This window comes from Bubalus bubalis, chromosome 2, assembly GCF_019923935.1.
Source record: "Bubalus bubalis isolate 160015118507 breed Murrah chromosome 2, NDDB_SH_1, whole genome shotgun sequence".
Classification (NCBI taxonomy): domain Eukaryota; kingdom Metazoa; phylum Chordata; class Mammalia; order Artiodactyla; family Bovidae; genus Bubalus; species Bubalus bubalis.
Window position 1 is genome coordinate 150,155,518 of NC_059158.1, and position 23,740 is coordinate 150,179,257.

General features: G+C 36.4%; 1 protein-coding gene across 11 annotated transcripts in view; it reads right to left on the bottom strand.

Annotated features, from left to right (window-relative positions):
- KANSL1L (KAT8 regulatory NSL complex subunit 1 like) overlaps window positions 1-23,740 on the bottom strand; it is a 128,929-nt gene that overhangs the window by 71,491 nt on the left and 33,698 nt on the right. For all 11 annotated transcript variants that reach the window (XM_044937757.2, XM_006073178.4, XM_025278173.3 and 8 more), the window contains one exon: window positions 3,138-3,279. In XM_044937757.2, the coding sequence (XP_044793692.2) occupies window positions 3,138-3,279 (142 nt within the window). The remainder of the gene's footprint in view (window positions 1-3,137; window positions 3,280-23,740) is intronic.

A 23,740-nucleotide genomic window follows, 5' to 3' on the forward strand; every position in this document is an offset into this window, starting at 1 on the left:
AAATAAAAAGTTCTGCCTCACTTACAATGCATTAAACCATTCTTCTCAGTTTCTGAACTATAATAATTCAAGAAGATATAAGAGCAAAAAGTTGTTTTGCCTATTCAATATAATAGTTAATAAATCAACTAACCTGCACATAGATAAGCAATTAAATATCTTGATTAATTTCTAAGAAAGGTAAGGCAAAACTATCAAAGTAAAGAAATATGTATTTTGATAGCATAATTATAATGACATTTTCCATAAAATAAACATAATCTGACTCTTATGGGAACAAAGGGCCAGACACACACCTAGCTTAAACCAAGAAAAAATTTAAAGCCATATAAAAGCCATATTATTGCTGGAAAGATTTATCACCTTAAAATAATTGACTACAAATAGATATTATATAAATATATAACCAAAATTCAAAAAATGTTTCAACAAGTATAAAGCATTGCTTAGTTAGAACACAGAATATTAAAATACCCTTTCTCAAGTCAAAGCAAAATGAACCAGACTGTCTAGATTCAGATATAAAACTTAGTTATCAATTTAACCAGGAATAATTTTCTTGGAAATTTCCAAATTGCTTTAAACTGGATTTGTTCTTAGAACTCTACTGGCTATAAAAAACACTTGTGACATCTTTCAAAGAAAATGATCAAAGAAGAGAACTTTTTTGGTGATCTTGAGAGGATTGGGAGATAGCCACAATTAAGGGCCAGCTGAAGATGGTTAAAAATGAGAAACAAACTGAATAGGACTTGCATCAAGAAATTATTCCTGAACACAGCTGCGTCAAATTCAACAGACAGAATGGGTAAGCCTTTAGGTCTATGCTTCTGTCCACCTTCCTACAAACATCACCACCAAATTTTACAAAGTATTAAACAATATTCATGACTTGCCTAGCTTCTTCTCCCATCCCTGAACAACTCATACTTCCTCTTTTTTTGAATACAATACTAATTTGTCATTCCTAAAACAGATCATGTTGTTATATGCCTTCAATTCTTTTTTTTATATTTATTTATTTTAATTGGAAGCTAATTACTTTACAATACTGTGGTGATTTTTGCCATACATTGACATGAATCAGCCATGGGTGTACATGTGTCCCCCTGTCCTGAACCCCTCCCACCTCCCTGCCCATCCCATCCTTCTGGGTTGTCCCAGTGCACTGGTTTTGAGTGCCCTGCTTTATGCATCGAACTTGGACTGGTCATCTATTTCACATATGGTAATATATATGTTTCAATGCTATTCTCTCAAATCATCCTACCCTCGCCTTCTCTCACAGAGTCCAAAAGTCTGTTCTTTATATCTGTGTTTCTTTTGCTGTCTTGCATATAGGGTAATTGTTACCATCTTTCTAAATTTCATATATATGTGTTAATATACTGTATTGGTGTTTTTCTTTCTGACTTACTTCACTTTGTATAATAGGCTCCAGTTTCATCCACCTCATTAGACCTGATTCAAATGTGTTCTTTTTAATAGCTGAGTAATATTCCATTGTATATGTACCACAACCCTCTTATCCGTTCATCTGCTGATGGACTAATTTAGGTTGTTTCCATGTCCTTGCTATTGTAAACAGTGCTGCGATGAACACTGGGGTACACATGTCTCTCTCAATTCTGGTTTCCTCAGGTGTATGCCCAACAGTGGGATTGCTGGGTCATATGGCAGTTCTGTTCTCAGTTTTTTAATGCCTTCAGTTCTTTAATGAATTCCTTTTTCAGTTCCATAGGTTCATTAAGCAAATTACTATTTATCTTCCAAAGTCATACTAAAGCATCACCTGTTTACTGATGTTTTCTCTGATCTGCAAACCCCTAAAGACAGAGTTAAACACTCTCTCTATGCCACACCTATATCTTATTAAAACCACATATCATTCCACATATTGTATTATATTAAAATCAACTATATTTTACATGCTCTATCTCTCCTACCAGAATATAAACTCATGATAGAGTTTAAAACTTAATAATTGTTATTGACATGCAGACCCTAGGTGGGGTTAGGCTAACTACATGGTTTGAGGACTCAATTTCCTTCCCTTCTCAGCTTTTTTTTGTTTCAGACCAGCCAGCATCAACCTTACAATATTATCTCCATTATGTCCAGTTTCACTATGTAGAATATAGTTTCTCACAAAAACAAAGGTAGAAATTTTTTGTTTTTAGATTCCACATACAAGTGATATAATAAAGTATTTGTCTTTGTCTGGCTTACTTCACTTTGTATGATAATCTCTATGTCTATCCTTGTTGCTGCAAATTGTGTTATTTCATTGTTATTCATTAAAATAATACAAATAAACTCATATACAAAACAGAAATAGACCCACAGACGTAGATAAACGTATGGCTACCAAAGGGGAAAGGGGGAGGGATAATTCAGTTTGGGATTAACATATACACACTACTATACATAAAATAGTTAATCAACAAGGACATATGTATAGCACAGGGAACTATATGGAATATTTTGTAATAAGCTATAAGGAAAAAGGATCTGAAAAAATAGATATATATGTATGTATAACTGATACACTTTGTTGTACAGCTGAAACTACACAACACTGTTAATCAACTACACACCAATATAAAACGCAAATTTTAAAGAATATGTTGGAATCAATAGCATGGGGAAAGGGAATTGGATCAGGAAGGACTATACAAATAGTCCAACTGTAAAGTAATGCTTTATTATTCTAAAAACTACACCCCGAAGTGACTTAGCAGCAGCAGCAGCAGCACACAGGTATTCACTATATTGCATTCTAGAACTTTTTTATGTGTTTGTAATTTTTCTTGAAACAAAAAACTCTAAAGAGATTTCAATAAGATACACTCAGAATTTCACACAAGTTAAAATAAATGCCAAGTAAATGCCAACAAAGTCAGGCTTATAAAAAATGTGTATCATTTGCATTAACTGGAATCCAGTAAAGAAATTCTTTAACTGCTTGATATGATAAAATGATTGTGATAAATTTTAAAAATAGTTTCAACTTATAGAATATATCAAATCTTACAACATTACATTTTTAGAAAGCCTAGTAACAATTATTTTATGTGGAGAGATGAGAAAAAACTAAAACCAGTATTTTTTTTAAAAAACAGAAAAACACACAATACCTTGGAGGCACGAATCTGCCTGTGAACATCTGTTAGTTGCTGGATTTTGTATTCTAGCTCTGAAATCTGGGCTTGAAGCCATGTCCATCGGCTGCCAACTCTTGCTCTGTCTACAAGCCACTTCCATTCAGTACTACAGTTACTGTGAACAAGACAAACACAGCTAGTTAAAGCACAAAGACAGTTAGGTTTTCACACAGATTGCTTAATAACTTCCTTGACTCTTGCCATACAATCCCAAATTTCTTTACAAAGCATCTAATTACATTAAAGAATGGTACATCAATTTTTCAAATATTTTATTTCCTTATCTTTCTATCCCACAAAAACCTGTTTTCATTCAATACTGTGTACCTGGTAGGATAATCTCCTTGTTATTTAATATTTTATTAATGGTCAAGGGCTGAAACAGAAGTAGATCAGCAAAGGAAAAGAAACAAAAATGTCAGTACTAACACCATGCAAAAACTGTTACATGAGCCTTTTATATGTAAGCAGGTATCAAGTATAGGACAAGTCATTTGAACTGTACTAGATCTAAATCCATGTAACAAACCACACAGTACTCAATTTTACTATATGTAATTTTCATTTGCTAAAACAGTAATCAATATTTTTAAATGCCAAAAATTATCAAAAACAGGAACACTGCTACATACAAATATATAAATCTTGAGATGTTAATTAAGATAGTTTGTTAAAAACTTCATTCCTAGGATTCACAGTTCAGAAATGACAAAAAATTTATATCAAGTCTTTCTTTCATGAATATTTGAAAATGAGATTTGAATTTTATCTCCTTTATCTTTTGGCAAAAGCACTGCTCTAATCCACAGTTTGTGAGATTACAAATTAATTAGTTTATGAAAATATTTCAACCATTCCAACTAGAAAACAATCAGTTCAGGGCGGGGAGGAGAGACAGGGTTTGTGTGTATTTTGGATAATCAATTAGGAGCTTCATCTTGCCAGGGAAGAAACTGAAGACAGTATCACAGAAGAAATTGAAACTACAACTGAAGGGCAATAACTGCTGCTGCTGCTGCTGCTGCTAAGTCGCTCAGTCGTGTCGGACTCTATGCGACCCCACAGACGGCAGCCCACCAGGCTCCCCCATCCCTGGGATTCTCCAGGCAAGAACACTGGAGTGGGTTGCCATTTCCTTCTCCAATGCATGAAAGAGAAACGTGAAAGTGAAGTCGCTCAGTCGTGTCCGACTCTGTGCGACCCCATGGACCGCAGCCCACCAGGCTCCTCTGTCCATGGGATTTTCCAGGCAAGAATACTGGGGTGGGGTGCCATTGCCTTCTCCAGGGCAATAACTACTTAATGGCAAATCACAAACTTCATGAAAAACATGTCTAAAAATTGCATTTATTGTCAAAACCCATTGAAGGCACGACACTGAAAGTGAACCCTATTGTAAACTATGGACTTTGAGTGATAAAGATGTGTTAATATAAGTTCATAGATTGTTATACAAACACTACCTTTATGCAGTACGTTGACAGTAAGGGAAGCCATATATGTGTAGGGACAGGGGATATATGGGAACTCTGTATTTTCAACTCAATTTTGCTATAAACCTAAAACTTCTCTAAAGATTAAACTTTATTAATTTTTATACATATAACCATAAAGAAATATCTTTCATATAAACTTTAGCCAGGGAAAACATTTAAGAGATCATTTCTTGTCAGAGAAACAGAATTATTATAACTCTACTACATAGAATTTATTTATTATAACAGATTTTTATTATACCAGTGTTCTCAAAATGCTTTTTTTTCCCCCAGATTCTAATTATGTATACAATGTGACTGCAGAGACTGACATATAAATTAGGACTTCTTTTGGTATTATCAGTTTATAGTTACTACTGTGATTCTGCAAATGTGATACTTTTAAATAACATTTTCATAACTATAGGCAAACTAAAAATGCCTTTTCAAAATAAATATTATCTATGAATAGTGTAATAATACTAACTGCCGTTCATGAAAGAAGTGAAGAAGGCAAGGACCATATCATGCAGTAGTTGCACAGGTGAGGGTAAAGTGCTGGATTTTATGCCAAAAGGAAGTTATTCACAAGATAGTAATACAACTTTTTTTCTGAGCACTCAAGCTGCTAGGTAGATAATGTACTGGGATATGAGAATAAATAAGGAAACCAATTAGGACACCATTTATAAAACCATTTATAATAATCTAAATGAGGTACAGATAATGTGATCTCTAAATATTTCATGTACTGTCCTACATATCCCAGCCTTCACTGCACTTAGGTTGGAGCCATGTCACTAGTTCTGACCAACAGACTGTGAACAAAACTGATACAGTTATTCCCAGTCCACCTGCTCACCTAAAGCTATATAGTGCAGATATTACAGCTACAAGGTGGAAGAGGGTCATAGCTCACACCACACTGGACTTTATGTAAGCCACTGTAAACTTTTGCTGTGCTAAATTACTGAGATTAGAAGGTTAATTTGTTACTCCAGGGCTTATTCTGACAAAAACACAGAATAAAATATGAAAATGGCCTGGACTGGAAATGAGGTGAGAGATAAAGAAGAAATGAAGACTAGAGGATGGATTCAAGATTGATTTAAAGTGGATAGATCTTGAAGAAGTATGATAAAGCATGGGGAAATCAAAGATGATCTTAAGCATTATTTCATTAAATTTTACTCCAGTCAGAAAATTTTCCTATAAAATACAACTCTGTTTGGTAATCAAATGGATTATTAGCTCATGGAAAAATAGAGAAAAATAAAAATTTATAGAGTTGATGTTAGCCCATGGTGGTGGTGGTTTAGTTGCTAAGTTGTATCCGACCCTTGTGACCCCATGGACTGTAGCCTGCCAGGCTCCTCTGTCCATGGGATTCTCCAGGCAAGAATATTGAAGTGGGTTGCCATTATCTTCTCTAGAGGATGTTCCTGACCCAGGGATGGAACCCAGGTCTCCTGCACTGCAGGCAGATTCTGTACTGCCTGAGCTAGCAGGGAAGCTCTTCTGCTTCGGTTAGGTCCATACTATTTCTGTCCTTTATCATGGCCATCCTTGCATGATATGTTACCTTGATCTCTCCAATTTTCTTGAACGAGATCTCTAGTCTTGATTCTATCATTTTCTGCTATGTCTTGCACTGTTCACCTAAGAATGCTTTCTTATCTCTCCCTGCTATTCTCTGGAACTCTGCATTTAGTTAGGTTTATCTTTCCCTTTGGTTTCTCTTCTTTTCTCAGCTATTTGTAAAACCTCCTCAGGCAACCACTTTGACTTCTTGCATTTCTTTTTCTTTGGGATGGTTTTGGTCACCGCTTCCTATACAATGTTGCAAACCTCCATCCATAATTCTTCAGGCACTTTGTCTACCAGATCCTTTCCCTTGAATCTATTCATCATCTCCATTAGATAATCATAGGGGATTTGATTTAGGTCACACCAGAATGGCCAAGTGGCTTTCCCTACTTTTTTTCAATTTAAAAAGCCTGAATTTTGCAATAAGGAACTCATGATCTGAGTCACAGTCAGCTCCAGGTCTTATTTTTGCTGACCTCCATCTTCAGCTGCAAAGAATATAATCAATCGGATTTGGTATTGACCATCTGGTAATGTCCATGAGTAGAGTCATCTCTTGTGTTGTTGGAAGAGGGTGTCTGCTATGACCAGTGTGTTCTCTTGGCAAAATTCTGTTAAACTTTGCCCTGCTTCATTTTGGACTACAAGGCCAAACTTGCCTACTTGACTTCCTACTTTTGCATTCCAATCCCCTCCAATGAAAAGGACATCTTTTTTTGGAGTTAGTTAGTTCTAGGAGGTCTTGTAGGTCTTCATAGAACCACTCTACTTCAGCTTCTTTGGCATTAGTGGTTGGGGCATAGTGTTGGATTACTGTGATGTTGAATGGTTTGCCTTGGAAATGAACCAAGATCATTCTGTCATTTTTGAGACTGCACCCAAGTACTGCTTTTCAGACTTTTATGTTGACTATGAGGGCTACTCCACTTCTTCTAGGGGATTCTTTCTTTGAGCAAGGGATTCTTGCTTGAAAATAGGTCTAAAAAATAATTATGATTGTAAATATGTTACAGATAAGTATATGGCTATTTCATTCAAAGGAGATTAACACCTGTTGTACCTCAAAGACAAAACATGTTTTTGTAAACAATTTATATTATCAATGATGTAATGGCTCATATGGGCTTCCCAGGTGGCAGAGTGGTAAAGAATCCATTTGGCAATGCAAGAGATGCAGGTTCGATCCCTGAGTTGGGAAGGTCCCCTGGAATAGGAAATGGCAAGCCACTCCAGTATTCTTGCCTGGAAAATTCCTTGGACAGAAGAGCCTGGTGGGCTACAGTCCATGGGGTCACAAAGACTCGCACTCGACTGAGCACACATACAATAGCTTATGTAACTTACAGTGTAACAAATCAGAACAAAGCTGAAGCAATAAGAAATTAAAAAGAATGTGAAGCATACCCAGTGTCTAGACTCCTCAGTTGGCATTAAGCTTGGCCTGTCAGACCACTAAGAATTTGACTCCCTACATCTCTCTGGAGTAGGTTGAACTGATCACAAACCACCACATGCCTTCATCTTCACTGGAAATAGGAGCTCCTACTTCTAGTGACAATCAGGGCAAATACACCCATGAGTGGACCTGGGCATTGAGACTGGGCAGTCAGTCCTCAGAAAGGCAGTATAAGCCTTCAATCCTCATCTTTGCTTATTTGCAGTCACCATTTAAGTTACTGATGGAAGTAAGTACAAGCTGATTAACCCAAGTTGTTTTGAGTACAATACCTACTGGCACTAACTTCTGCTTAACATCAGGAATCTATATCACTCTTTTGCTGTTATTTTTTTTCTCTTTTTACATCACTATTTTAACCCTGAAATACAGTTTGTTCCTCAGAATAAGACAGAACTTTCTCGTATTACACTTTGAGTTACCAAGACTTAAAGAAAAACTTGCATAAATTAATCTTGCCTTTAATAGAGTCTGTTAGCTTAGTAATAAAAATGAGTAAACTATGATTTAAAAAAAAAAGATCCAACTGTAAAATAATTACAATTCCAAGAATAATAAGATTTATCCTGGGGAAAAAATATACATAAAATTAGGCCAAACTTCTCTGCTGTCTGCACACCTAGGAAGAACTTAGCCTTTCCTGGAATTTCATTCCTTTAGATGAAGGGATAGCACCCTTTCTATAAGGAGGGAGACATGAAATATTTGTTTTATGGGCCACATGGTCTGTTTAGTAACTGCTCAACTCTGCTATCATAGCATGAAAGCTGCCATAAACGAAAGGGTGTAACCATGTATCAATAAAACTTTGTCTCCAAAAATAGACAATAGGCCAGATTAGGTGCATGGGCTATGGTCTTCCAATCCCTGATTTGGAACATGTTTTCATATGACTTCCCTTAATGAAATGTCTTTTTCACTCTTTTGCTCATATTTAATTAGCTATCTTACTCATATAAGACTATAAGCTGTATATAAGTATATAAGGCTATACACACTGTAAATGCTTACAGCTCCCAATCTGTAGCTTGCCTTTCATTTTCCTAATGGTGTCTTTTGAGCAGCAAAAGATTCTAATTTTGATGCAGCCTAATTTTTCAAATGTTCCTTTATGGAAAGTTCTTTTTTATGTCCTAAGAAATATTTGCTTAACACAAAGTCATAATGATTTACTCATGTTTCTAAAATATCTTACAGCTTTAACTTCTAGATCTATAATCCAATTCAAGTCAAGCTCTGTGTATTGTATGAGGTATGGTCCAGATTCATTATTTTCTATAGGATATTTAGTTCCTGAATCATTTGTTGAAAATATTCTATAATCCTTTAATAGAAAAAAAAAACTATCCTGGAATAGATAAAAGACTACCCATATGAATACTATATGTTGTATATATACTTACATACACACAGAGAACCCTAAGGATATCTTTCCATCATCTACCTACCTACCTACCTACCTGTGTCAACACCATGACCCAGTATCACACTATCATTGTAGTTTAGTGTAATTCTTAAAATCCAGTAAATTCTCCAACTTTGCTCTTTCCCCATATTGTTTTGACAATTCTAAGTTTGAGAATCAGCTTGACAGTTTCTTTAAATAAATGATCAGCATTTTGAATAGGACTGCATTGCATCCATAGATCTATTGGTAGAGAATTAACATCTTAACAACACTGAATCTTCTGATCATGTATAAGGTATTATTTCTGTTTATTCAGATACTGGTCATTTCTCTCAGCTATGTTACATACAGTTTTAAAATTTTATCTCTATGTATTTCATGTTTATCAGTACAGTTGCTCAGTTGTGTCTGACTCTTTGCAACCCCATGGACTGTAGCACACCAGGCTTCCCGATCCATCACCAAACTCCTGGGGCTTGCTCAAACTCATGTCCATCGAGTTGGTGATGCCATCCAACCATCTCATCCTCTGTCATCGCCTTCTCCTCCTGCCTTCAATCTTTCCCAGAATCGGGTTCTTTTCCAGTGAGTCAGTTCTTTCAGCTTCAGCATCAGTCCTTCCAATGAATATTCAGGACTAATTTCCCTGAGGATTGACTGGTATGATCTCCTTGCAGTCCAAAGGACTCTCAAGAGTCATCTCCAACACCACAGTTCAGAATCATCAATTCTTTGGTGCTCAGCTTTCTTTATAGTCCAACTCTCACATCCAAACATGACTACTGGAAAAAACCATAGCCTTGACTAGACGGATATTTGTTGGCAAAGTAACGTCTCTGCTTTTTAATATGCTGTCTAGGTTGGTCATAGCTTTTCTTCCAAAGATCAAGTGTCTTTTAACTTCATGGCTGCAGTCACCATTATTCATGCTTATGGATGCCAGTATGTAGCATTCATAAATTGTTTGGATGTCAGAATATAAAAATATAGTTGACTTTGTATGGTGACCCGATATCCTTTGATGCTGTCAAATTCACTTAGAGGAGTTTTAGTACCTTCCTCATAAAGTCCTTAAGATTTTCTATGTATTACTATATTATGTCACAGGGAAGGCAATGGAACCCCACTCCAGTACTTTTGTCTGGAAAATCCCATGGATGGAGGAGTCTGGTAGGCTGCAGTCCATGGGGTCGCTAAGAGTCAGACACGACTAAGCGACTTCGCTTTCACTTTTCACTGTCATGCATTGGAGAAGGAAATGGCAACCCACTACAGTGTTCTTGCCTGAAGAATCCCAGGGACAGGGGAGCCTGGTGGCTGCCGTCTATGGGGTCACACAGAGTTGGACACGACTGAAGTGACAGCATAGCATAGCATATTATGTCAACTGCAGATAGTTTTATTTTTAATCGGATTCCTTTTATTATTTTTATCTTACTGCACTGGCTATGAATTCCTGTATAATGTTAATTATAAGCTGTGTAAGTGGACATTCTTACCTTCTTCCTAATCTTATAGAGAAAGCATTCAGTCTTTATCACTAAATGTCATGTTAGCTACAGATGTTTTATAAATGTCCTTTTTCAGACTGAAGAAGTTTCTGTCTATTCTGGGTCTGCTGTGAGTTTTTATCATAAGTAGGTTTGAATTTTGTCAAATGCGTCTGGTCAAGAGGGAGGCTTATGCCATAAACTTTACACTTTCCTTCTTTTCTAATGTAAGAATCTGTAACTTTAAATTCTTGCATTTCTTTAGTAATCTAATAGCTGTATCTTACAAAATGTGACATACTGTATTTTCATTATCATTGTTTAAAACATTTTATATATTCTCTTGTGATTTCTTTGATCCAAGCAATATTTGGAAATGTATAATTTAATTTCAATATATTTTAGACATATATTTGCCATTTTCTATCACTTCTTTCCTTTGTGTAGACTGAATTTTCACTCAGTATCATATTCATTCAGCCTAAATAACATTTTAAGATTTCTTATAATATAGGTATACTGACAGGAAATTTTCTTACTTTGCTTATTTGGAATGTTATTTTGCTTTTGTTTTTAAAAGTAATTTTAGGTTGAGCTTTTTATTCCTTTCAGCCCTTTAAATATATCATTCCATTGCTTTCCAGCTTGCTTATCTTCTGATGAGAAGTCAGCAATGATTTTTTTTTTTTTAATAGTGATTATTTATGGATTTTTTTGCTTGGTTGTTTTTTTTTTTTTTTTTTTTTTCTTTTTTTTTAATTTTATTTTTAGACTTTACATAACTGTATTAGTTTTGCCAAATATCAAAATGAATCTGATTTTTTTTTCTTTGCTTCCTTATGTGTTTTTTTTTCCTCCTCTTACTGCTTTTAAGATTTTCTCTACATCACTAGCACTTGGCGATTTGACTATAATACACCACAATGTGGTTTTGTTTGTAATCGTACTTATAACTTATTGAGATTCTTAGGTCTGCAGTTTTACGTCCTTTTAAGTCTTTGAGCATACTCGGAGAAGGCAATGGCACCCCACTCCAGTACTCTTGCCTGGAAAATCCCATGGACAGAGGAGCCTGGTAGGCTGCAGTCCATGGGGTCAATAAGAGTTGGACACAACTGAGTGATTTCACTTTCCCTTTTCACTTTCATGCATTGGAGAAGGAAATGGCAACCCACTCCAGTGTTCTTGCCTGGAGAATGCCAGGGATGGGGGAGCCTGGTGGGCTGCCGTCTATGGGGTCACAGAGTCAGACACGACTGAAGCGATTTAGCAGCAGCAGCAGCAGCAACCATATTTTAGATATTTTAAAGTCTTTGCCCACTAATATCTGTCATTTCTGTGTCTGTTTCTATTGATGATTTTTCTTCCTCTTTGCACATCTAGTAGTTCATTGTGTGTGTGTGTGTCTGTGTATGAATGCATGGAAGCAAATACACACACATTTATTATGGAAACTATGGAGAAGGCAATGGCACCCCACTCCAGTACTCTTGCCTGGAAAACCCCCTGGACGGAGGAGCCTGGTAGGCTGTAGTCCATGGGGTCGTGAAAAGTCGGACACAACTGAGCGACTTTGTTTTCACTTTTCACTTTCATGCATTGGAGAAGGAAATGGAAACCCACTCCAGTGTTCTTGCCTGGAGAATCCCAGGGGCGGGAGAGCCTGGTGGGCTGCCGTCTATGTGGTCACACAGAGTCGGACACGACTGAAGTGACTTAGCAGCAGTATGAATATAATATCGTCAAATTTATAGATTTTATTATCTTCCTTTTAAAGAGAAAATATTGTTTCAAGGGATTATTATTTACTGTTCAACTTCATTGTTTTCAGCTTTCTGCAAAGATTTGTTAGAGCAAGTATAGAGTATCCATTAGTCACCAGGTCAAACTTAGCCTTACTCTTTGAGGTATCACCAATCTGGGGCCTCTACTGAATGCTCCAGATGTTCAACAAAGTCTCTCCACTCTGCTTATTCAGAACTCAAACATCTCTCAACCTTGTATAAGCACTGGAAATTTTTCAGATTACAATTTCCTAATAACTTTATGGGTACCCTTATGGAGTTTTACCTACACATGCACAGCTTAGTGTTTAACAAAGGTCTCAAGAGGACTACATGAAGATTTATGATGCTCTTTCTTTGAGTACTTAAGTCCATCTTCTTTAATATTCTGATCTAATGAGTCCAGCTATCTCAGCCTCTCCAACTCTAATCTTTATTTCAGTCAAGCAAGACCACTGTGCTCTATTTGGCTTTCCTTTCCCTGCACCAGATATTTAAAAATGCCTCTAGGCAGAACACAAGGGCAATTATAGGGCTCACCTCATCTGTTTCTCTTTTCTCAGGAATCACTGACTCTGACCTTTGCTGCTTTATATCAATTTTCTGAAAATAATGACTTTCATATATTTCTGTCTCATTTCCCAGATATTTACAGTCAAAGAGAACAAATAGTACCAGTAACGCCACTCCATTACGGCTAGAAATCAAAGAACTTTATTTAATATGCGTTTGTGTGTGATCTCTCTAAAATGTTTCTATTTTGTTTCAAATATTTCATACTCAGAATTTCATTGCCTTAAAAAAAATAAAAAGCAGGGACTTCCCTGGTGATCCAGTGGCTAAGACTCTAAGCTCCCAATGCAGGGGGCCCAGGTTCCTCCCCTGGTCAGGAAGCTAGATCCTACATGCTACAACTAAGATCCAGTGCAGCCAAGTAGAAAATAAGTAAGTATTAAAACAAACAAACAAAACTACAGCTGCAGGTTAAGACCAGAATCTTAACAACAACAAAAAACATTAAAATCGATTCACAGGTTTCTTTTGGGGGTGTTCTTGGACATTTCAAGAAAGCAGAGCTGTTTATCCATCATCTATCTACCTTTCAACAGTTCTATAAGAAATAGTTAAATTATGTTTGAGCCACTACAGTTTTAAGTCTCTTTCTTACAACTTAGCCTTTATGCTAAATGCTACAGAAATTCTTATGACCAAAAGAGTGATTATAAGATAAACCCAAAGCATGTGTATTAACTTAGAGGTAGGGACAGAAAGCAGATAGGAAAGAGACAAAAGTTGATGATCCTTTTTTACTTCACTATACCATATACACTATCTTGGCAAAATATCATTTAAAGAGAGACCCAAGTGCCTAACAAGACAATAGTTCCAGTAAAAGCAGCTAGAAAAAGTCATAATGATGTAATGTAGTGACGGTTCCTTGGTGTTTTAATCCTCATAAACAAATCAATTTAGGCAAGAATTAGTTCATTTGCAAGAGAAAAAAAAGAATACAACTGCTTAGGGAGGCTCTCTCTGACTACAGCCTACTTCTAACTTAATGAATAATCCAAGAATACAGGGCACCTTGAAGGAATAGAAAATCCAGTTGCTTCTCCGCTGCTAACAACAACAAAAAATGTATAACAGCAACAAAAAAATGTATTCCAACAATCTCTCTTAAGAGTTCTAGCCACATAATGGGAGCCAGCCTAGGAGCAAAAAGTCAGATTAATCCCTAATCAAATGTACTGTTTCAGGTGGCCACAAGGTAGCAGTCATTAAGATGAGGGAGCGGTGGATGGTCTGGGGAAAATAACTAATTAACTAGTTTGTAGGCTAAGCAACCATGAGCAAGGGAGATTTTTGGTTTTGATATTTTTACATACAGCTGACTGGAGGCAAACAGAATTAAAAACTACATTTTTGAGGCAACTCTATTAGCAAAAAGACCCCACAAGTTACCATGCTCTACCCAGAAAGTCCAAATTTGCACTAATAGGACACAGGATGAGAATCTTGTATGAAAGGAATTTTTAAAGTTAATAGTCTATTAAATTGTCTTCTCTGTGCTTTAAAAATCCTTGCATAATGTCAAACATTAACAATTAGGGACATACAAATTCATACATAGGAGATTAATGATTTTTAAACTAATAAAAACATATTTGCTAAAGAATAGTCTGAAGTCATGCATGTGATCAGTTCAACAAGCACTGTGTGTGTGTGTTTGCATATGTGTACACACATGTTTATATGCATGCGCAATTCTTTTGTATAGGAAGCCAGGACATGGTATAATGTTACCAAAGTATACACTGCATAAAGGCAAACAGACGGGGGAAAAAATGGAAACAGGGACAGAATTTATTGTCTTGGGCTCCAAAATCACTGTGGATGGTAACTGCAGCCATGAAATTAAAGATGGTTGTTCCTTGGAAGATAAGCTATGACAAACCCAGACAGCATATTAGAAAGCAGAGACATCATGCCAACAAAAGTGTGAATAATCAAAGCTATAGATTTTTCAGTAGTCATGTACAGATGTTAAGAGTTGGACCATAAAGAAGGCTGAGCATCGAAGAATTGATGTTTTTGAACTGTGGTGTTGGAGAAGACTCTTGAGAGTTCTTTGAATTGCAAGGAGATCAAACAAGTCAATCCTAAAGGAAATCAACCCTGAATATTCATTGGAAGGACTACTGCTAAAGCTCCAACACTTTGGCTACCTGATGCGAAGAGGCGACTCATTGGAAAAGACATTGATGTTGGGAAAGATTGAGGGCAGGAGGAGAAGGGGGCGACAGAGGACGGGATAGTTGGATGGCATCATCGACTCAATGGACATGGGTTTAAGCAAACTCTGGGAGAAAGTGAAAGACAGTGAAGCCTGGTATGCTGCAGCCCGTGGGGTTGCAAAGAGTCAGACACAACTGAGTGACTGAACAACAACAACAACAAAAATAGCTGGGTTACAGTAACAACCCAGTTATATCAATGGACAGATCATCCACACAGAAAATCAACAAGGAAAAACAGTCCTTAAATGACCCAGACTTAACTGTTAATTATAGAGCATTCCATCTGAAAGCAGGAGTATACACATTCAAGTGCACACAGAACATTCCCTAAGATAGATTACATCCTGGACCACTAAGCAAGTCTTGGTAAATTTAAGAAAACTGAAATCACAGCAAATGTGTTTTTGGACCACAACACAATGAGGCTGGAAATCAATTACAAGAAAGAAAAAAAAAATGCCACAAACACACAGAGGCTAAGCCATATGACACTAAACAATCAGTGGATCACTGAAGAAATCAAAGAGGAAAATTAAAAAATACTTAGAGACAAATGAAAACATGACAATCTAGAACCACGGGATGTAGCAAAAGCAGTTCTAAGAGAGTAGTTTATAGCAATACAATCTTACCTCAGGAAACAAGAAAAATCTCAAATAAACAACCTAACGTTACACTTAAAGCAAATAGAGAAAGAATAACAAGCAAAACCCAAGGTTAGTAGAAGAAAAGAAATCATAAAAATCAGAGCAGAAACAAATGAAGTAGATGCTAAAAGAAAAAATAGAAAAGATCAATGAAACTACAAGCTGGTTCTTTGAAAAGATAAAATTTATAAACCTTTACCCAGACTCATCAAGAAAAAAAAGGGAGAAGGCCCAATCAAGAAAAAAAAGGGAGAAGGCCCAAATTAATACAATCAGTAATAAAAAGCAGTTATAACTGATACCATAGAAGGAGAATGGATCATAAGAGCCTATGATGAACAACTATATACCAATAAAATGTACAACCTAGAAGAAATGGATACATTCTTGCTGCTGCTGCTGCTGCTAAGTCGCTTCAGTCGTGTCCGACTCTGTGCGACCCCATAGACGGCAGCCCACCAGGCTCCCCCATCCCTGGGATTCTCCAGGCAAGAACACTGGAGTGGGTTGCCATTGCCTTCTCCAATGCATGAAAGTGAAATAAAGTGAAGTCGCTCAGTCATGTCCGACTCCTAGCGACCCCATGGACTACAGCCCACCAGGCCCCTCTGTCCAAGGGATTTTTCCAGGCAAGAGTACTGGAGTGGGTTGCCATCGCCTTCTCCGAGGATACAGCCTTAGAAAGGTATAATCTCCCAACACTGAACCAGGAAAAAACAAAATATGAACAGACCAATTATCAGTGATGAAGTTGAATTAGTAATTAAAACTACCAAAAGCAAAAGTTTGGGACAAGATGGCTTCACAGGTGAATTCTACCAAACATTTTCAAACTATTAAAAAAAAAATCACAAATGAAGGGACACTTTCTGAATTCACTCTCTGAAGCCACTATTGCCTTAATACTAAAACTGGACAAAGATATCACAAAAGGAGAAAATTATAGGCCAATTTCACTGAAGAAAATAGATGAAAAATCCTCAAAAAAAAAAAAAATACTAGCAAACCAAATCCAACAATACAGTAAAAGGATCATACACCATAATCAAGTGGGATTTATCCCTGGGATGCAAGATTTTTCACTATCCACAAAAGTTCAAAACTGCACGAACAAAGTGAAGAATAAAAATCATATGATCATTTCAACAGATGCAAAGGAAGTTTGTGACAAAATTCATTTATGATAAAAAACTTTTCAGTAATTAGGCTTAGAAGGAACTGACCTCAATATAATAACGGCCTATATGATAAGCCCAGAGCTAATGTCATACTCAATGATGAAAGGCTGAAAGCATTTCCTCTGAGATCAGGAATAAGACAGGAATGCCAACTCTTACTACTTTAACATAATTTTGGAAGTCCTGGTCACAATAATCAGAGAAGAAAAAGTAATAAAAGGAATCCAAACTGGAAAACAAGAAGTAAAGCTGTCAGTGTTTGCAGATGACATGATGCTATATATAGAAAATTCCAAAGACACTACCAGGAAACTACTAGAGCTCATCAATGAATCTGGTAAAGTTGCAGGATACAAAATTAATATACAGCAATCTGTTGCATTTCTATATTCTAAAAGAGAAAGTAAGGAAACAAGCCCATTTACCATTGCATCAAAAAGAATACTTATGAATAAACCTACCTAAAGTAGTAAAATACCTATACTCTGAACACTGTAAGACTCTGAGTGAAAGAAACTGAAGATGACACAAACAGATGGAAAGATACACTATGCTCTTGGATTAGAAGAATCAATATTGTTAAAATTGGCCATACCATAAGGCAATCTACAGATTCAGTGCAATCCCTGGCAAATTACCAATGGCATATTTCACAGAACTAGACCAAAACATTTTGAAATTTGTATGGAAACACAAAGACCCCAAATAACCAAGGCAATTTTAAGAATATAGCTGAAGGAATCAGGCTCCCTGAATTCAGACTAAACCACAAAGCTATAATAATCAAAACAGTGTGATTCTGGCACAAAAACAAACACATAGATCAATGGACTAGCATAGGAAACCCAGAAGTAAAGCCATGCACTAATGGTCAGTCTATACAAAGGAGGCAAAAATACACAATGGAGAAAAGACAGTCCCTTCAATAAATGGTGCTGGGAAAACTGGACAACCACAAGTAAAAGAATGAAATAAGAAAATTCTCTAACATGATATACAAAAATAAACTCAAAATGGGTTGAAGACCTAAATGTAAGACTGGATACTATAAAATTCTTAGAGGAAAATATAAGCAGAACACTCTTTGAGACAATTCACAACAGTATCTTTTTCAATCTGTCTCCTACAGTAATGGAAATACAAAAAAAAAATGGGACTTAATTAAACTTAAAAGCTTTTGCACAGCAAAGGAAATCATAAACAACACAAAAAAACAAACTACGGACTGAGAGAAAATGTTTGCAAATGATGCTACCAACAAGGGATTAATTTTCCAAACTATACAAATGGCTCATATAGCTTAATGTCCAAAAAAAAAAAAAAAAAAAAAAAAAATCAAAAAATAGGCATAAGACCTAAATAGACATTTCTCCAAAGAATGTTTAGTTGCTAAGTCATGTCCAACTCTTTTGGGACCCCATGAACTGTAGCCCACCAGGCTCTTCTGTCCATTGGATTTCCAGGCAAGAATACTGGAGTGGGTTGTCATTTCCTTCTTCAGGGGATCATCCCAACCCAGGAATCAAACTTCCTGCATTGGCAGGCAGATTCTTTACCACTGAGCTACCAGGGAAGCCCCAAATAAGACACACAAATGTGCCTGCTAACTGGCATACGAACTGATGCTTAATATCACTAATTAAAGAAATGCAAATCAAAATTACAATGAGGTGTCACCTCACACCAATCAGAATGGCCATCACTAAAAAGTCTATGAATAATAAACACTGGAGAGGGTGTGGAGAAACAGGAAGTCTTCTACATGGTTGGTGGGAATATAAATTGGGGCAGTCACTATGGAGGACAGTATGTAAGATCCTTAAAAACTAAAAATAGAGCTACCATTTGATCCTGAAATTTCACTCCTGGGCATATATGCAGAGAAAGTTTTCATTTGAAAAGATATATGCACCCAGTATTCATAGCAGCACTATTTAAAATAGCCAAGATATGGAAGTAACATCAACAGATTAATGAATAAATAAGACCCCCCCACACACACAACACAAACAACAGATTACCCAATCATAAAAAGGATAAAATACACACAAATAACAGAATATTACCTAATCATAAAAAGAATAAAATAATGCCATCTGCAGCAACAAGGATGGACCTAGAGATTATCATATTAAATGAAGTCAGACAAAGCAAGACAAATATCATAGGATAGCACTTATATGTGGAACCTTAAAATACAATACAAATGAACTTATTTACAAAACAGAAATAGACTTATACAGAAAACAATATTATGGTTACCAAATGGAATAGCAGTGGGGCAGGGAGATAACTGGGAGTTTGGGATTAACATATATACACTCAGGTTAGTTGCTCAGTTGTGTCTGACTCTCTGCTACTGCATGGGTAAACAACAAGGACCTACTGCATAGCACAGGGAACTATATTGAGTATCTTAAGTTAACAATATATTAACAGTCCTATTAAGATTGCTTATTCCTTCTTGTTTGCAATTTGGTAGACTGTACCTTTCAAGGTACAATCTATAACATTCCTATATAACAACCTATAATGGAAAATAATCTTTTATATATATATATATATATATATATATACACTTGACATATATATGCACACTTGAAAGTAACACAACATTGTAAATTAACTATAATTCAATTTTTAAAGAAGGTTTTTGTCTGTATGTGTGTGTGTGTGTGTGTGTGTGTGTGTGTAAGGCCAACAGGTCCAAGGGAGAATTGTAATCACTAATCTCACTAATAAATAACTGCTATACTAAAAAAAAACAGACTGGTTCCAAATAGGAAAAGGAGTTTGTCAAGGCTGTATATTGTCACCCTATTTATTTAACTTATATGCAGAGTACATCATGAGAAACGCTGGACTGGAAGAAACACAAGCTGGAATCAAGATTGCCGGGAGAAATATCAATAACCTCAGATATGCAGATGACACCACCCTTATGGCAGAAAGCAAAGAAGAACTAAAGATCTTCTTGATGAAAGTGAAAGAGGAGAGTGAAAAAGTTGGATTAAAGCTCAACATTCAGAAAACGAAGATCATGGCATCCGGTCCCATCACTTCATGGGAAATAGATGGGGAAAGAGTGGAAACAGTGTCAGGCTTTATTTTTCTGGGCTCCAAAATCACTACAGATGGTGACTGCAGCCATGAAATTAAAAGACGCTTACTCCTTGGAAGGAAAGTTATGACCAACCTAGATGGCATATTCAAAAGCAGAGACATTACTTTGCCGACAAAGGTCCGTCTAGTCAAGGCTATGGTTTTTCCTGTGGTCATGTATGGATGTGAGAGTTGGACTGTGAAGAAGGCTGAGCACTGAAGAATTGATGCTTTTGAACTGTAGTGTTGGAGAAGACTCTTGAGAGTCCCTTGGACTGCAAGGAGATCCAACCAGTCCATTCTGAAGGAGATCAGCCCTGGGATTTCTTTGGAAGGAATGATGCTAAAGCTGAAACTCCAGTACTTTGGCCACCTCATGTGAAGAGTTGACCCATTGGAAAAGACTCTGATGCTGGGAGGGATTGGGGACAGGAGGAGAAAGGGACGACAGAGGATGAGATGGCTGGATGACATCACTGACTCGATGGACGTGAGTCTGAATGAACTCCGGGAGTTGGTGATGGACAGGGAGGCCTGGCGTGCTGCGATTCATGGGGCGGCAAAGAGTCGGACACGACTGAGCGACTGATCTGATCTGATACTAAAAAAACAAAACAAAACAAAAACCTAAACTGAAGAGAGAGAGAAAGTTAGGCTATGCTAACACTAAACAAAAGAAAGTTGGAGGGACTTCCTTGGTGATTCAGTGGTTGGGAGTAGGCCTGCCAATGTAGGGGACAAAGGTTTGATCCCTGTTTCGAGAAGATATCATATGCTGCAGGGCAACTAAGTCCGTGGGCCACAACTACTGAGCTTGCTCTCTACAACAAGAGAAGCCACCACAATGAGAAACCCACGCACCACAAACAGACAGTAACCCTCGCTCACGGCAACTAGAGGAATGCCCAAGGGCAGCAACAAAGACCCAGTGCAGCCAAAATAAGTAAATATCATAAATAAATATATAAAAAAAAAGAAAGTGGGAGTAGCTATGTTAATTTCAGACAGGACAAACTTCACAGCAAGAATGTTATCATCAATAAAGAGGGGTATTAGATAATAATAATACCTTGAGAAGGTGACAATCCTCAATGCATATTCAATGCTAACAAGAACAACAAACCCATATCAAACTATGTGAGGCAAAACTGACGGACGATTGCAAGAAGAAATAGATAAATCCACTACTATAATCATAGACTTTAACATTCCCTCTATCAGAAATGCATAGATTCAACAGGCAGAAAATCAGTAAAGACAGAGGTGAACTCAACAGCACCAGTAATTACTAATAGATGGATATAATTGATATCTATATCCTACTTCATCCAACAATAGCAGATTACACATTCTTCTCAAGCTAACATTAAATATTCACCAAAAGAGATCACATTCTGGGTCATAAAACACACTTTAACAAGTTAAAAAAAACAGAAATTATATAATGTCTGCTCTTAGGCCACAAAGGAATTAAATTAGAAATCATTAACAGAAAGGTTAACTGGAAAATCTCAAAATACTTGGAGATTAAACAACACACTTCTAATTAACATGTGAACAAAGAAGAAACCTCATTAGAAATTTTAAAATGCTATGAACAAACTGAAAATGCAAATACAAGTCATCAAAATTTGTGGGATATTATCACTTTTGTAATTAAAAATTAAGGCTCCTCCGTCCATGGGATTTTCCAGGCAAGAGTACTGGAGTGGGGTGCCACTGCCTTCTCCAAATAAAAATTAAAGAAAAGCAAAAACATTGTGGGATACAGTGGAAACAGTGCTTACAGTGAATAGCATAAGAGAAAAACAGAATTTACAGCATTAAATTCACATATTGGAAAACAAGAGAGATCTAAAAATCAACCGTCTAAGCTCCACTTTAGGAAACTAGAAAAGGAAGAGCAAATTAAATCCAAAGTAAGTACAAGGAATAATAAAAATCAGAGCAGAAATCAAATGAGACTGAAAACACAAAATCTAACTCCACTAATTTGATAACCTAGAGAAAATGGGCCAATTCCTTGAAAAGTACAATCTGCCAAATTGCAAAAAAGAAGAAATAAACAATATGAATGGGACTGTATCTATTAAAGAAATTAAATCAATAATTAATAACTGCCCAAAGCAGAAACCGCCACGTCCAAATGAGTTCACTGACAATTTCTACCAAAAATTTAAAGAAATTTTACCAATTCTCTAGAAATTATTTCAGAAGATAGAAGCAGAGGAACTATTTCCTAACTCATCTATGAAGCAAGCATTATCCTAAAACCAGATAAAGTTATTACAAGACGTCTACAATCTCATGAAAATAAACACAAAGAACCTCAAAATATTAGTAAATTGAATTTAACAATGTATAAAAAGACTTAAATACCATAACCAAGTGGGATTTATTCCAGTATGCAAAACTGGTTCAAATTCAAAATCAATTAATGTGATCCATCACATCAACATGATTATATCATTATCACATCATTATATCATATCACATCAAAAAGAAAACAATCACAGGAACATATCAATAGTTGCACAAATAGCATTTCAGAAAGTACAATACAAACAACGAAAACTCAAAGTAAACTAGGAATAGAGGGAATTTCTTCTCTTGATTAAAATTGTCTACCAAAAAACTACTGCTACATCATACTAAATTATAAGACATGAGAACCTTTCCCATTAAGATCTGAAACAAGACAAGATATTCCCTCATCTCTCCTTCTCAACATTGGGTACTGGAAATTATAGCTAATGCAATAAAATAAGGAAATAAAAGATACATAGGTTTGTAAGGAAGAAATAAAACTCTCTGTTCACAGATGACATGGTTATCTACGGGAAAAATCCAAAAGAATCATGTTTTAAAAGTCTACAACTAATACGCAATTATAACAAGGTTGCAGGATACAAAGTTGATATAAAAAGTCAACTGTTATCTCATATACTAGCAATGAAGAGGCAGAATTTGAATTAAAAACACATTACTATTACATTAGCACCTCCAAAAATGAAAACAGTTCAGTTCAGTTTAGTCTCTCAGTCATGTCCGACTCTTTGTGACCCCACAGACTGCAGCATGCCAGGCTTCCCTGTCCATCACCAACTCCCAGAGTTTACCCAAACTCATGTCCACTGAGTCAGTGATGGCATCCAACCATCTCATCCTCTGTCATCTCCTTCTCCTCCTGACTTCAATCTTTCCCAGCATCAGGGTATTTTCAAATGAGTCAGCTCTTTGCATCAGGTGGCCAAACTACTGGAGTTCCATCTTCAACATCAGTCCTTCCAGTGAACACCCAGGACTGATCTCCTTTAGGATGGACTGGGTGGATTGCCTTGTAGTCCAAGGGACTCTCAAGAGTCATCTACAACACCATAGTTCAAAAGCATCAATTCTTTGGCACTCAGCTTTATTTACAGTCCAACTCTCACATCCATACATAACTACAGGAAAAAACCATAGCCTTGACTAGACAGACCTTTGTTGGCAAAGTAATGTCTCTGTTTTTTAATAAGCTCTCTAGGTTGGTCATAACTTTCCTTCCAAGGAGTAAGTGTCTTTTAATTTCATGGCTGCAATCACCATCAGCAGTGATTTTGGAGCCCCAAAAAATACTCAGCCACTGTTTCCACTGTTTCCCCATCTATT